The sequence below is a fragment of the Colletes latitarsis genome, chromosome 9 (genome assembly GCF_051014445.1).
Source record: "Colletes latitarsis isolate SP2378_abdomen chromosome 9, iyColLati1, whole genome shotgun sequence".
Lineage (NCBI taxonomy): Eukaryota > Metazoa > Arthropoda > Insecta > Hymenoptera > Colletidae > Colletes > Colletes latitarsis.
Genome location: NC_135142.1, coordinates 15,502,095 through 15,517,493, shown reverse-complemented (window position 1 = coordinate 15,517,493; position 15,399 = coordinate 15,502,095). Strand labels below are relative to the sequence as shown.

At 33.5% G+C, this 15,399-nt stretch overlaps 1 protein-coding gene across 2 annotated transcripts in view; it reads left to right on the top strand.

The window, feature by feature from the left end:
• Teh1 (tipE homolog 1 phospholipid transfer protein) overlaps nt 1–15,399 on the top strand; it is a 229,794-nt gene that overhangs the window by 187,640 nt on the left and 26,755 nt on the right. Inside the window, exon 3 of one of the 2 annotated variants that reach the window (XM_076773464.1) lies at nt 2,111–2,153. In XM_076773464.1, coding sequence (XP_076629579.1) covers nt 2,111–2,153 — 43 coding nt within the window. Of the gene's footprint in view, nt 1–2,110; nt 2,154–15,399 lie in introns of those variants that run through there. The other variant, XM_076773465.1, reaches the window with a different exon arrangement.

Below are 15,399 nucleotides of genomic sequence, written 5' to 3'. Positions count from 1 at the left end.
TTGGGACACGTTGAAAGCGGAACAAGTTTCTAGGTGAAACTGGCGTCATTTGAGTCATGCATGATCGAGCATTGTTATGCAACAATACGACTTGACGGTTGCCTTGATCAGTAAACAGTGGTTTCCGCTCCAATTCATTGTTCAAATTGATCAACTGACATTGATAGGTGTTGATAATACGACGTGATTGTTTCATCTGGTTTAAGTAGCTCATAATTCAGTTTATAAGTCAACAGAAACTTTACTTATCCAATTTAGAAAATGCAAATGAAAGTACAGAATCAATCATATTTCCTCATATTTTCATATTTTCTTGTCGCCAGAGTTATTATTTTACTGAAAATTTTCATAATGCTCATAAATGATTTGAATAAATGTGCAATAATTAAAATTGTACGTTTAACCAAATGCCCAAAATAAACTTTTTAAAAATCAAAACTCTACCCAAAAATATTTCAGATAGATTGAAATAAAATTAGTTGAGATATATATGAAATATTAATCGATAAAATGTAATGATTTGTTCGGGAAATTGTTTTCAAAAATTCAAGATTGTTCGATAACTATTTGGTAAAAAAAATGACAACAAAATATAATTTTACTATTTTCTTCAGTCTTGACACAAGTAAAAGATAAATGTTTCGGAAATTAAATTTAATATTAGATTTCATTAAAAATTTAATTATGAACAAAATATGATTTATATTACATTGTTTTGTAATGACAATCTGAATATGATTATTCTGCATTTACTAAGTTACAATTTTTTTTGTACGGATACTTGGCAAATTATATTGTTAATTGATCTTCTTACGCTTTGTTAGTTTAAGATTTTTATGAAGCGTAATTTTTCATCTTTTGCGATGATTTTATGCAAAAATCCCTTGTAAGCGTCGTTCTGTTATCAGATACAAGTGTCTAACCGTCAGTTTTTGTTATCTGGATCGAGATCCTATCGTTTTACGTTGTTTGTAAATTCTTTCAATTTCATACAAACGATTGGAAATAATTTTCTGATTCGCGCAAAACTGCTACCCAAGTTTTTCTTGAGTTTGCGTTTAATTTTCAACTTAAAATGAAACTTCAGACTGTGTAGAACTATAAGCATAGAACTTCTCCATAATACCGAGGTAACCAAAGTAGTTCGTGAGGGCTTTTATAAGAAAAATTAAATAACTGCAGAAACTTTTACGAAATGTTTCATTCATTAAAATAAGAATCTTCGTAATCTACAATTCTTTCATAATGAAATACAACCTTCTAAATCCTGCTTTAATGAAATGTTTTTTTCAGAGGTAAAAAAATCGAACAACCTTAACGTCAATATATGTTTCATAGGGGTACTGACTAAGAAAGTGATATCGCTTGATAAAATGAGGGAAATGAATATCTTCCATTTAAAAGCACAAATTTGTTCACAAGTAAATTTTGCATCAGTTGAATTGAATATTTCCTTTATTAAAGATGCTTTATTAATTCTTTTATTTAAACATTAGTAAAAGTTGTTTTTAATTTTTGATTTATTACGTTATAAATTCCCTACAAGATTATTCGCAGAATAATATAAACAATATAGTTATGACAAATATAAAATTAGAACATTTGAAAAATGCTAATTGTAAGTATAGATTATACGTGAGAATTGAACGTCAAAACGAGTTACATTTAATGATTGTGAAACTAAACAATTGTCGTATTAAAAAGACAAGTGCCAAGTCTATTAATTGTTAATTGCGATTAATTATTGTCAGTAGTAATTCAATCGATAGAAAAATAATCGATCAAAGATTAATTACTGAAATTTGTTTTGTAGTAATATTAGAATTTTATATGAATGCTCGTCAATAATGATTAAAAGATGTAATAAATATTCCGTTAAAAATGTATTCCAATCCCATTTAAAAATCAACATTAATTGGATTTTGAACGGTTAATTACATTAATCAACGATTGAGATCTTTCGTCAATCGAATAATTCAATCGTTAATTTTTTGACAATAAATATTTTTAATCATTTTTGACAATCATTTAATCAAATTAAAAATTTTAATCAATTGATACTTTACACTGCTGTGACTAAACTATTGCTATTTTGTTTTATGCATATCAGTGAACAGGATAGGCTATCAATTATCACATCTCTACTGAACGGGGTAAGTACTAAACAATCATAATTAATTAAAACTTGCTTCGTTTGTTCGTTTGCTGCCGCGTCATTAGATAACGGCTAGAGTGATCGCAATGAAATTTAAAACCCATCCTTAAACTAGACCAAGGTTGGTGAACTGGCTGTTCGCGAGATAGTCGAGACTCCTTTTCTCCTACCTCCCCTACTTTCCTATTCCTCTCAAGCGTTGAAAGATTGCGTGCCTATGCTCAGTGCCTATTATGTACAGTAGAGACGAAGGCTCGCTGAGCGCCTAGATAAGTAATGTATAGCGCGGTGCATGATATAGCGAGGTCGTAAAATCGATCACGCGTTAAAGTAAACATGTTTCGGCTGCTGAAACAAACATGAGAGGATTAGGGTCTAAAACCATGATCAGGGCCGTACAAAGAAATCTTTAATCCAGTGTCAATGTACCTTATACAATATATAGAAGCAAAAATTCAATTGACTTCTTCAATTTGCTCTTTCTATTTATTATTGAGGGGGTTTATAAGGAGCAATACGCCTCTGCTTGCACAACCAGCTCAATTTATTAACAATAAACCGACACTTCACGTAAACCCCTGACCGGTCAAATGACCAGTCCTTTGTTTCTTTTACCAAGCAATGTACTCCTAATGTTTGAATTATATGTATAAAATGTTTTCTCAAGTTTATTCGTAAGATATCTTTCTCTTTTATGTAGCATATTTTTCCTTAAAGCGTGTATTCAACTCAAACCAAACTTGAAACCAATTCAACAATTTTATTCTAAATGTGCATTTTTAGTATTTTAACTTCATAGAGAAATTTTAAAAACTACGTCGAAATTTTTTAACTTCCATCGAATAGAAATTAATAGAAATGTTTAATTTACGAATAATGTCTGAGACTCGTTCTAAGCAACATTACTGCAGTATACTATATTCTTATGGTTCTCAGCGGAGAAGTTCGCCAACCCTTAAACTAGATTATAAAAAAATCATCATACTAGTGTATACTTTGCAGTAAGTCAATATGCGATAATTATTGTCGTGCATGAAATTTGTTTATGAATTTAATGATAACTTAATTTTTAATATTTTTTTTATCAGTTATTTACGATCGCATCCACCGCTATTAGGGTTATTAGCGATCAAAAACAAGAAGTTTACCTTTTGGTTAGTCAATTTAGTATTGTTTTGACAAAATACATTTTTTTTTTAATAGGAATTAATGTTATATCAACTATGTGGTCATTAACGACAGGAACACTTTATTTACATTATTTCGTTTCCTTGAGAAAGTTAATTAAACTATGTATTTTGTTGTTATTTAGGTTAGTTTTTAATGAGTTTTCTATCTTGTATTTGTTTCCAATTAAATCATATTTTGAGCATGCTAGAATTAGATGTTCAATTGAGTATGGAATATTGCATGTTTCATATATTAGGACTGAATCATTTGTTAACAGATATGAATGGGTTCTCTTATTGTTAGTATGGCCCATTCTAATTCTTGTACTTTTCGTAGAACGAGTTGTAAATAGATTTTAATTACATTATTTGTCTTTTTGCCTTCTTTGATAATTGTAAACGGAAAAAATTACTGTTTTACAAAGATTGATCAAAAAGTAAGATTTTTTCAGAAATAAAATATTAGGAGAAATTCAATTTCTCATGTGTATACATTGTTTATAACGCAATATAATCAAAATGTAACATTCAAACCATTAATGTGTTTGGTTTCTTTTTTTTCTTAGTAGCTATAATGGCTAGAAAATTTGAAACATGGTTCCATATGGAAATTTGCTTTGTAATTCGACTTTCATGGACGAAACATCTGTTTCTCATCGAAAATCGTACATGATTGATTGAAGTTTGTGAAATACACGTGAATCATTAAAGGCACAAGTGTTTCTTGCTGTAATACGTTTGTGTTATTCGTTTCCTCAGCAAAATATAATTATTTGGAAATTTGTGTAAGTTGAGTTCTTTTCTGAAAGCTTCAAGTCATAACTATAAATTCCTAAAACCATTTTTTATTACCATCTTTATATCATTAAATGCAATATTTCCTGTAGACTACTAATTTTAGTCACTGTAAGATAAATCCATATAAAAACGTTTCTTCAACTTTGTTTGAACATTCGAATTTCATACATTTAAATTACATACTTGGCTGTATTCCAGGAAATTTTTACCATATCTTTTGTGCCATTCCAGGATTAAATACTATGATCTACCAATTATACTCTGCGCTTACGTTTCTTATATCTTCTTTGTCATCTTTTGCCAACCCATTACAAACTTCTACTTACTTAATCTTCACTCGTTTCCCTGTTTGATTACTGTGCTATAGTTTATGGTCTTTGTTATTCTTCTCGTTTATTGTCTCTTGTTCAGTGTATCCAAAATTAGTGTCCTCGTTTCTCCTACTGAGCTCGTAAGCTTGATCGTAGAACTCCCCTGTTACAACGTTCTGGCTTGAATCTACAACAGAGATCGACTCTCTGTCTCTGTTGCTTGATTTACAAGATCCCCCAGACTTCTACTTAATCATTTAATTTTGTTTCAATATCTTTGTACCTTCTGATCGTGCTTTTAAATTTCAACCGTCACTATTTTACGTGTCCTCCTACTATTTTAACTCTGTCTCTTTTAATATACGTTCCTTACACTTTTGTCTTCTTTTAAACGTGCTGCTCGTTGTTCTGTTCTCTCCAGTCTTCCATAAATCTTTCTTTGTCTTTTCCCTCTTACACTTAGCAGTATTGTTACGTCCATCGTATTGTTCAAGTTAGGCTTATAACTCTTGAGTTGGGTTGTAAAATAGTTATTGCTGAAACTCGCACATTCACCATGATACAATTGTCTTCTTTTCTTTTTCTTCTCTTTCACCCTGTTTTGTTACAGCGAAATAAAGACGTTGAATAAATAAATAAATTTCCCAATCGAGTCGCCACGATTTTACGTATAACAATTGTCTGAACAGGACTTTAAAAATGCACTTTTAAATCTATCAAAGGCGTTTACGCTGAATTGAATAAAAATTAAATTCTTTATATGTTAAAGTTTTTATTTCGAACAATGATTGTCAAATATATGACAAAAATGTTGTATACAGAGTGTTCGGCCACCCCTGGGAAAAATTTCAATGGGGGATTTTAGAGGCCAAAATAAGACGAAAATCAAGAATACTAATTTTTTGATGAAGGCTTTGTTAAACAGTTATTAACGTTTAAAGTTCCGATCGTACTGAATTTTTTTTTCGAAAATGCGCAAGATTTCGAGGGTATGTCTATTCACCAAAAATGATTGTAATTAAACCCCACAACCGAAAATAATTTTTCCAAAACGATTTGAAATTTTTTTTTTTTCGTCGAAAAATTTCACACTTCGAATTTTTTTCTAGAAAGTGGATAGGATTTCGGGGGTATGTCTATTCATAAAAAATAATTGCAATTGACCCCCGCAACCGAAAATAATTTTGTTAGATTTAATTAAAAATTTTTTTTTTCGTCGAAAAATTTAAGAACCTACTCCCTGTCGATTTTTCTTAAACATTCCTTTTTCGTTTTAGTAATTTTGTTTGACGCCCTACAGAAAAGTTGTCTAATACTTTTCTGTAGGTACCCATGAGCTCTACTTCAGAAAAAAGTTTCATTGAAATATATTTACAATTGTAGTGGTTATGGCTGTTTGAAAATTGGACCATTTTTATGGGGGTTTTCTCATTTTGCGGGGTCAAGGACCAACTTTTCGAATATTTTTACGATTTCTACATATTCCTCACCTAAATACGAGTTGTTTCCTTTTTTAAACATTGTAATCCTCCAATCTGTTCGGAAGTTATGATATTTTAAACATTTCCATGAAATTTCAGGGAAACATATCAATGTATGGTCAGACATCATACTTTCGGTAAGGAATTTTTTTTCTCGAAACTGAGGATTTCGGGGTTATGTCTGTTGACCCAAAATGCTTGCAATTGACCCCTGCAACTAAAAATAATTTTTTCAAGACGATTCGAAAGTCTTTTTTTTCACCCAAAACTTTCAGCACTTACTCGAATTTTTTTCTAGAAAGTAGGTAGGATTTCGGAGGTATGTGTATTCACCAAAAATGATTGTGATTGACCCACGCAACCGAAAATAATTTTTCCAGTACGATTTGAAATTTTTGAATTTAATTGTTAATAACTTTTTAACGAAGCCTCCATTAACAAATTGGTATTCTTGATTTTCGTCTTATTTTGGCCTCTGGAATCCCTCATTAAAATTTTTGCTAGGGGTAGCCGAACACCCTGTATACAGTTTCCAAATTACTTAAAATACTATAACATCTACCTGAGCAGTACTAAAATTGAAGATAAATAATTTCTAAATTACGTAACACATAAATAACGTTGCAGAGTCTATAGATATTATAGATCAATATTAGTTGAATTTATTTTTATTTAAATCGAAATAATTCCTCCACTCAAGTTGACGATTTTGTCACGAATTTATTTAGTGTTGTCGATACACGAAATTGCAAAGGGGTGACCGAACACCCTGTATATTTCGTGTTATATTCCATTTGAGAGCCTTAAGAACCCAAAACTTTTCTTGGCAACTTTCTGATTTATTTGGAATATCATAATTGAAACATGCGCAGTATTTTTAGCAGTATTACCTTATTTAAATCAATGTACCGTCACATGTAAATATTATTTCTGGTTTTCCATTTTTAACCCAAGATTGCTTGGAAGAACAATATCGTTCTTGATAGTTAGAATAAAACCAGAGCTTGATCCAAATTGATGTGGCCTCCGAACGGTCAAACAAGAAATATAGTAGTTGAATTTCGAACATTTACTAACTATTTTAATTTGTGGATACAGTCCAAGTTATATTATTTTACTGTAATAGTTACGTGCGATAAATATTACTGTTACTGTTTTTCATTCTGCAAATTTTGAATTTGTGGTCCGATAATAATATAGAATGTAATTTATTCAAGTCAATAAATCATACAGCGAAATTGATAAAACTGTTTCGAGATTAATATACACGCACGAGATTCCCCGTGACCACGTGGCGAGCTTCACTTGGGGGTTCCCCTATGGTCGACTAGTACTCTCACGTAAAGCGCCATCTTGCGGCCATATGCGCGCCACAGAATTTACTACTCTCGGCTTCATGAGCTTTGGAAGCTGAACAATATTGTTGAGTTCCACGATACGCACCAATTCCAGGTGCTCCGGGCGAATTTACAATTCGAAACCCAAACGACGATCAGTAATGAGTCAGTGAGAATTGCTTCCAGTATCGGCACCTGGTGTACCTGGGGCTCTATATGATTTATAACCACTTAATCCGAAGATCATAAGCATGTAATCTACACCCTGGCCGCTCCACACCAAGGGCTTTAGACCTAGAATTACTAGCTATCTCGACCTTCTCCGTATCATCGATGAAGGGTACTTAAATGACCCAATCTTGACTCCTAGTACTGTTGTAGTCAGGACGTTATCTCTTGGATCTCTCATTTCTGATCTCAGCCTATATTATTTCAGCATCTCGCCAAGATACTAGACTCAATCAACAATGATAAAGAGACTGTTAATACTGTTACGTTATATTCTTGACACATTTCTGTGACATAGGGTTCCTTCTTCTTCTTCTGGTATTTCTTCGTCGTTAATCTGCGTCATTAGTGATGTAGATAATAATTAATATTAGATTTTATACCATAGGTTAGTATCTTTGACGAATTTCAAGATGTTTCTATACGGACTTTCTTTGGGCCGCAACTGATTTAATTTCACAACTTCGTTTTTGCTGTTCGGATCCTCTGCATTCATATGCAATGTGATTTCTTGTTAGTAATGTGTTTTCACAGAAGCTGCAGTGAAGACATAGTTGCGTATATTTTTTATATGGACACCTTTTTATGTGGATATTACAATTCTTTTTTGTTGATAGTGATACTAATATGTATTAGCATACAAAAATCGTGTGTTATATTATTCATCATTGGTTGCTTTGTATTCGATCTTTTATTCCATTTTTTTTAATTGAGGATTGTATGTCTTTTATAAAATTGTAGTTTGCTGTTCTAGAAAGACATAAGCGAAATAATAGGAGGAAAGTAAAGGAAAGAAAAGGTGAGCGTTTCGTCCTAGGTCTGTTAGTGGACTCATTAGAAAAGCAACCCTAACCCTGTTTTAGATACTAGGACATTCAATGATCAGTCGAGGAGTATCTTCTACATTCATTCAAAGGTCATTGTGTAGTCGGTCCTTGAACTCATTTTCTGGTCACCTGTAACGCTATAAAGTTAAAATTACATAATCCTATTAAAAAAAGTCAAGTTGATCTGTGCTTTTTACCGAATAAAAACATTGTTCCGAATATTTTGTACTGTACTTATACTTTGTTCTTCTCAAAGTACTCGTTAACTTTTGTCAGATTAGTATAAATGGCTAAAAAATTGGTGCGACTGTTAGTATGAACTTGAGTCGAACTGTACCCTGGAAAGTGTCAAAGTAAATAACAAAATAAACATACAAGACAGCGTAAATAATAACAGTTGATGTATTCATCGACTTAAGGATGAAGAACCCTTTAAAATGAAACTTGTTTCAACTCGATATTGTAATTATTGTAGCTTCGGATATACATATAACGATTTTTGTTTCAAGTCGATAATGTGATTAGTTCTGGAGATATAAGGCTTCGAAGTATTTGTTTACTTTTCATTGTTGACGTCGTAAGGTCAATGAACTTTGTGGAAATACTATGGCCTTAGCAAGGTCGTTGACCGCACGTGCTCGTAGTAAATAGTAAATACTACGTCATTTGGTCACGATTCTCACGATGCACGTGCGAGAGAGATGGAGGTCTGACGCATTAGACGGAGACAAAGCTAGTGGAAATTTAAAAAACACACATTTTCCTTTACACGACGATATTTCCAAAACAGAAAGTCGTATCAATATAAATCAAAAACCATTTCAAACATGAAGCTTCGTTACTGGAATATTTATTAAAATATTACAAATTGTAAGTAAATTATTCAGATAATTTTGTGGCGGCTTCCTGTGTGGAGGAAGTTGAGCAAGTGAAATAGGAGGAAAGAAAAGAAAAGGAGAGAAGAACGTTTTGTCCTGGGCCTGGATAAATACTATGATATTCAATGACCAGTTTAGGAGAGTATATACAGGGTGTTCGGCCACACCTGAGGAAAATTTTAATAAGGGACTCTAAAGGCCAAAATAAGATGAAAATCAAGAATACCAATTTGTTAATGGAGGCTTCGTTAAAAAGTTATTAACAATTAAATTTAAAAATTTCAAATCGTTCTGGAAAAATTATTTTCGATTGCGGGGGTCCATTGCAATCATTTTTGGTGAATACACATACCTCCGAAATCCTATCCACTTTCGAGAAAAAAAATTGGGTAGGTGGTGAAAGTTTTGGGTGAAAAAAAATACTTTCGAATCGTCTTGGAAAAATTACTTTTAGTTGCAGGGGTCAATTGCAAGCATTTTTGGTCAACAGACATAACCTCGAAATCCTATTCAGTTTCGAGAAAAAAATTCCTTACCGAAAATATAATTTCTGGCCAGAAATGTCTGCCCGAATTTTCATGCGAATCTTTAAAACGTCATAACTTCTGAACGGACTGGACGATTTTAATGTTTAAAAAAGCAAACTACGCGTATTTTAGTGTAGAATGTGTGGCAATTATAAAAATATTCGAAAAGTTGTTCCTTGACCCCGTAAAGTTAGAAAAACCCCATGAAAATGGCCCAATCTTCAAACAGCCATAACTCCTACAATTGTGAATATATTTCAATGAAACTTTTTTCTGAAGTAGAGCTCATTTGTACCTTCAAAAAAGTATTAGACAACTTTTCTGTAGGACGTCAAATGAAATTACTAAAAATAAAAAACGAATATTTAAGAAAAATCGACAGGGGGTAGCTGCCTAAATTTTTCGACGAAAAAAAAAATTTCAAATCGTTCTGGAAAAATTATTTTCGGTTGCGAAGGTCAATTACAATCATTTTTGGTGAATAGACGTACCCCCGAAATCTTGCGCATTTTCAAGAAAAAAATTCAGTACCGGCGGAACTTTAAACGTTAATAACTTTTTAACGAAGCCTCCAACAAGAAATTGATATTCTTGATTTTCATCTTATTTTGACCTCTAGAATCCCTCATTAAAAGTTTTCCCAGGGTTGGCCGAACACCCTGTATAGGAATAGGTGGTTGGTCGCGTACTTGTGAGAAAAGTACAGATTGGGGGTGTCCCTCTATTGGCAAGTGCGGGAAGTGTCGCCACAAGATCTTAGATGGAAAATCCAAGCTGTTAGCAACTACTGATTCATTACCATACATTTATGAGTATGCTCTGATGGGATGGAATCCAAGCAATGGTTATTATCAAGTTTTTATTACAGTTGATAAGTTCCATATAAATACTCTGATTTTTTAGTTGAATTTCATATTGGTTTCTTTTGTTTGTGATCGTAAGATGTTTGGTCACACTTGTATAATAGAATAAAAGAAACTGATTAGATTATGAGTGTTACGCGTACGAAACAATTATAAAGCACTTAGAATTGCATATAATTCGGCTGAAAAGATTGACGTAGGTTTCGAAAGATGTTTCTCGATCGTTTGATTTTCTGTAATAATGGCGGAACGAATGGAGAATCCAGCCTCGAGACAGTTCCGAACAGATCAGAGAACGACATGCTCTGCCAATTGTACCGGGTTTCAGTAAGGTTATTGTATGGTTATTCGTGTGTCATCATCGCAGAAATAAATTAAGTTTTGGGTTACAAGTGATTGGACTCCTACTTGCAATAACCTCCTCAGAATTTGATCTGATAGTCTAATCTGCTGATTTGGGGTTTCGAATTGGTCAGCAAGGTCTATGTTGATTGAAAGGGTCTTTATAAACCGAAGAGCTATTTGAAATAGGGTTGCTATTTACGTCAAACAAGTCGCTACACCTACCGAGTCCCGCAGCGCCCCAACAAATAACACAAACTGTTTTTAAACAAAACTGGTATATAAAATTCGATCATTTTTTAGCGTCTCCAACGTATATACGCGTGTCCGTTGCCAAAGTCTGGACATTTCACAATAGTTCCCCGGAAAGATAATTCGCTGAATGTGCAGAATCACGTTACTTACCCGAGGAATACGGAGTCTGTCGGAATTAATAACGCATAAACGCGGCGTATCGGTTGCTGGGTAGCGCACAGACGAGTCAAGATAAAGCTTTTACCGTGGTAAATTTATTAGGATCACGTTAACCGAGGTATGCGTGCCCATACGCGGCCTCTTCATCAGCACTGACCAGAAATGCCCGGAATTTCTGCACAGAGCGCCGAATTCGCCCCAGGGGCGCGCCACTCGATCGAATTTCTTAACCCTCGGGGGGTTGTTCTCATTCAAGTGCGTCAATTTTAGGTGATTCTTAAAATAAAGAATTATTATATAATTATGGAGTCAAGGTTTCAAATTTTTTTCACGTGTTTAATCATTTTTCAAGGTGACACGATATAATTTTTATGGAATAATCTTTATTATTGCTCAAGTTATGGCGCGTTTCAAACAGTCTATTGTTTTGAATACCTGCCATGATATTTAGAAAATAGATCGAGGACAGTATCTAAAATAATTTCTTTTATCACCTAAAAAAGTTAAAAAGTTCATCATTTTTTACTTTACGTGACTTCCATTTTGCAAACAAAAGTTTTGTTTACTTCATTTTGGTTGAGACCATGAAGTAAAATCTTTTTTGAAGTTTTTTATCAGTATACAAATTTATACTAATAGTATATACTAAAATAGTGTAATAGTAATAGTACAAATTTTGCAATAGTACACCAATTTAACTGCGTTATCTAGAAACACGACTAAATACGCATGTATACAAAGTTTCAGTACTACTGATCCATTATTATAACAAATATAAACATAATATTGAAAATTCTATGTAAAATGTATTATATATTATGTGAATGCTAGTTCCGGTTGCAAAAGCTTAATGAATCCAAAAGATTGAAATGTAGATAAGGATGTATTTGATTGGTTTTGTCAACAAAGAGACAAAAAGTTATTTTATTTAACGTCTTGTGCTACTGTCCTCAATTATATACGTTAAAAAACTTACGTGATTTGATAGCCAACAAGTTATGAAATTCTGTATTAAATGAAATTTAATTTAAATGAAATAAAAAAAAGAGATTGTTCGATTATTCGAAAATTCTATTATCCGACCAATTTTGTTTTCCCTATTAGTTTGAATGTGGGAATCTCTACGGTACCCAGATTAACTCGGATAAACGGAAAAATGTAATATGTGTGTATGTACCCGAGTATACTAGAGTGTTCAGCGGTTAAAGACTCGGGGTCGATTAGAAAATGTTAACCTACTTTCCCAGGAAAACAGTTCTGCCATATCTCTCCCAACAGTAATTGACGCGTCGTTAACCCATACATAGCAAAAAGGGACTCTAATTCCAGGGCAAAGGTCCAGATGAGCAAACTTACACTTGAATAACAAATAACGAATAAAAGTGACTAATATCGATTTACTCCTGACGTTCATTTCATTGAACATTTGTTCAGATAAATTTGTGTTCGTTCAACTCCACTGACAATCATTTGGTGAGATAAAGAATTTCTTGAAGAAAAGAATTTAGCATCGGAGTATATCACCGTTTCAATTAGCGTACACAGAGACTCGTTTTTTGAAAACTGAAAATATATTATTAAGTCAACGTAATATTGCAATTAATATTAAGTAAACTTTTTCCGTATCTTCTGATAAGATTAGAAAATGTATAAATATCGAAATTGATTGCATATTTTTTGATAAATTTCTGAGTACGCCACTGTTTTATTGATACAAGGGTTAAATTCGTGTTGCGTCGCGAAACATGTTCTTACCATTTTTACAATAGCAATTCGGCTTTTACATTAACGCTACAAGCCATTAGCGTAAATGTCAGGCCAGGGGGTTTTCCCCGATACTTACGACGCACAGTCCACCCTCTCGATCGCAAAATGCAAGAAGTACAAGGGTCGTCTGAAAAGTTTTCAGCCTAACATAGAAACAATTATTTTCCCGGTCAAATATGGCTTTATTTTTTAACATAGTCTCCTTTTAAGTCAATACACTTTTCCCAGCGATGCTGTAACCCTTTCAACCCTTCTAAATACTAGTTATGTCTTGCCCTGTAAAATAGGCGTTTTCGTTTGACATGACCTCCTCGTTCGATGGAAATTTCTGTCTTCCAAGTGATATTTTAAGCTTAAGAAAGAGGAAAAAGTCGCTGGGAGCCAGATCTGGTGAATGCGGTGGGTGGTCAACCAATTCGAAACGTAATTCGTGAATTTCGACCATGGCGACCACCGAAGTGTGAGCTGGTGCGTTGTCTTGATGAAACAGTATTTTATTCTTCTTGAAATGCGGCCGTTTTGTTTTGCAATTTCTGCCTTCTCTCGTTATTCTTTTATCTTTCTCAAGATAGTCGATGAACACAATTCCTCGTGTATCCCAAAAAACCGTCGCCATCACCTTCCCAGCCGATGGAACCGTCTTCGCCTTTTTCGAGACACGTTCACCCTTTGCAGTCCATTGTTTCGACTGTTCCTTTGTTTCATAAGTGTAATGGTGGGCCCAAGTTTCATCTACAGTTATGAATCGGCTTAAAAAATCTGATTCGTTTCGCTTAAACCGCTTCAACAGAGCCTTGCAACTATTCATTCGATTGCGCTTTTGGTCAAAAGTGAGCAAGCGCGGTACCCAACGCGCGGATAGCTTACGTATGTCCGACTCTTCAGCCAATATATGATAAACGCGTTCTTTTGATAAGCCTCTGCTATCTCTCTAACCTTGATTCAACTGTCGTTCAGTACCATTTTGCGAACATTTTTAATGTTATCGGCGGTGGTCGCAGTTTTTGACCACCTCAAACGCTCATCATCAGCCAAGCTGATACGGCCACGTTTAAATTCAGCTGCCCATCTTTTCACGGTGGCATGTGATGGGGCAAAGTCCCCGTAAACAGCGTCGATCTCGGTTTCAATTTGCGTAGGCGTATTGCCTTTCAAATGCAAGTATTTTATCAGGAAACGATACTGAATTTTTTTCCATCTTCACAAAAATACTGACATTGACTGATACAAACGACTGCCAAACAACTGAACTTCCAAAATTGCTAAAACCTTCATAGGCATTTATCAAAACATATATCATTGTACTACCAGAATGGTTTTGACGAGAAACGCCACCTTCATATCGAGGCTCAAAACTTTTCAGACGACACTTGTATATACAGTTACCGAAAAAAGTATCCATACACCGCAATACATTCAGTTTAAACAATAATAACTCTGATTATAAAAGGCTACTTAGCTATGAAAGGCACATATGCAGTTGGGAAATTAATTCAGCTTTCAGATAGTATGAATTTGATTATGATTTAAATAAAAATACAACAGACAAATCTCAAATACCGAATGAAGTAAGAAAATCAGCGAGAAAAAAGTATTCATACGTGATATCTATTAGCGAAATATACCAATAAAACTCAAAATGTTGGGAGAATCTCGTCTTTCTTTTATTTCTGTTTCTTTTGTTTCGTAGCATTTCGTCAATTGTTAGCGTGGTTAAGGAATCATAGTTTGTATCATAATGAGTGCTAAAAATAAGGAAACTACAATAGAGGAAAGAAAAATTGTAATTGAATTATGGAAAAGTGGGAAATCACTTCGCGAGATTGGTGAAATGGTAAAAAGGATTCATTCTAGTGTACAATATATAGTTAATAAGTACAAAAGTACAGGATTAATTGAAAATATGTGTTGTTCCGGGAGACCGTGTAAGTTAACTGAAAGGGATGAAAGATTTATTACAAAGAAAATGAAAGAAAATCCATTTGAAAGTGCACCTAAAATCGCAGTGGAATTAGAAGCAAGAACTGGTAACAAAATTTGTCCAAAAACGATATCAAACAAACTTAAAGAATCAGGGTATTTCGCACGAGTAGCAAGGAAAAAGCCCTACGTTAATAAGGCGAATAGAGAAAAAAGACTTAATTTCGCAAAAATTTACATAAATAAATCGTTAGATTTTTAGAAGCAAGTTATTTTCTCAGATGAGAGCAAGTTTAATACTTGGGGTTCAGATGGACGAAAATTAGTGTGCAGAAAAAAGGGAGAATCTTTAAGGCCCAAAAATATTAGACCTACAGTCAAA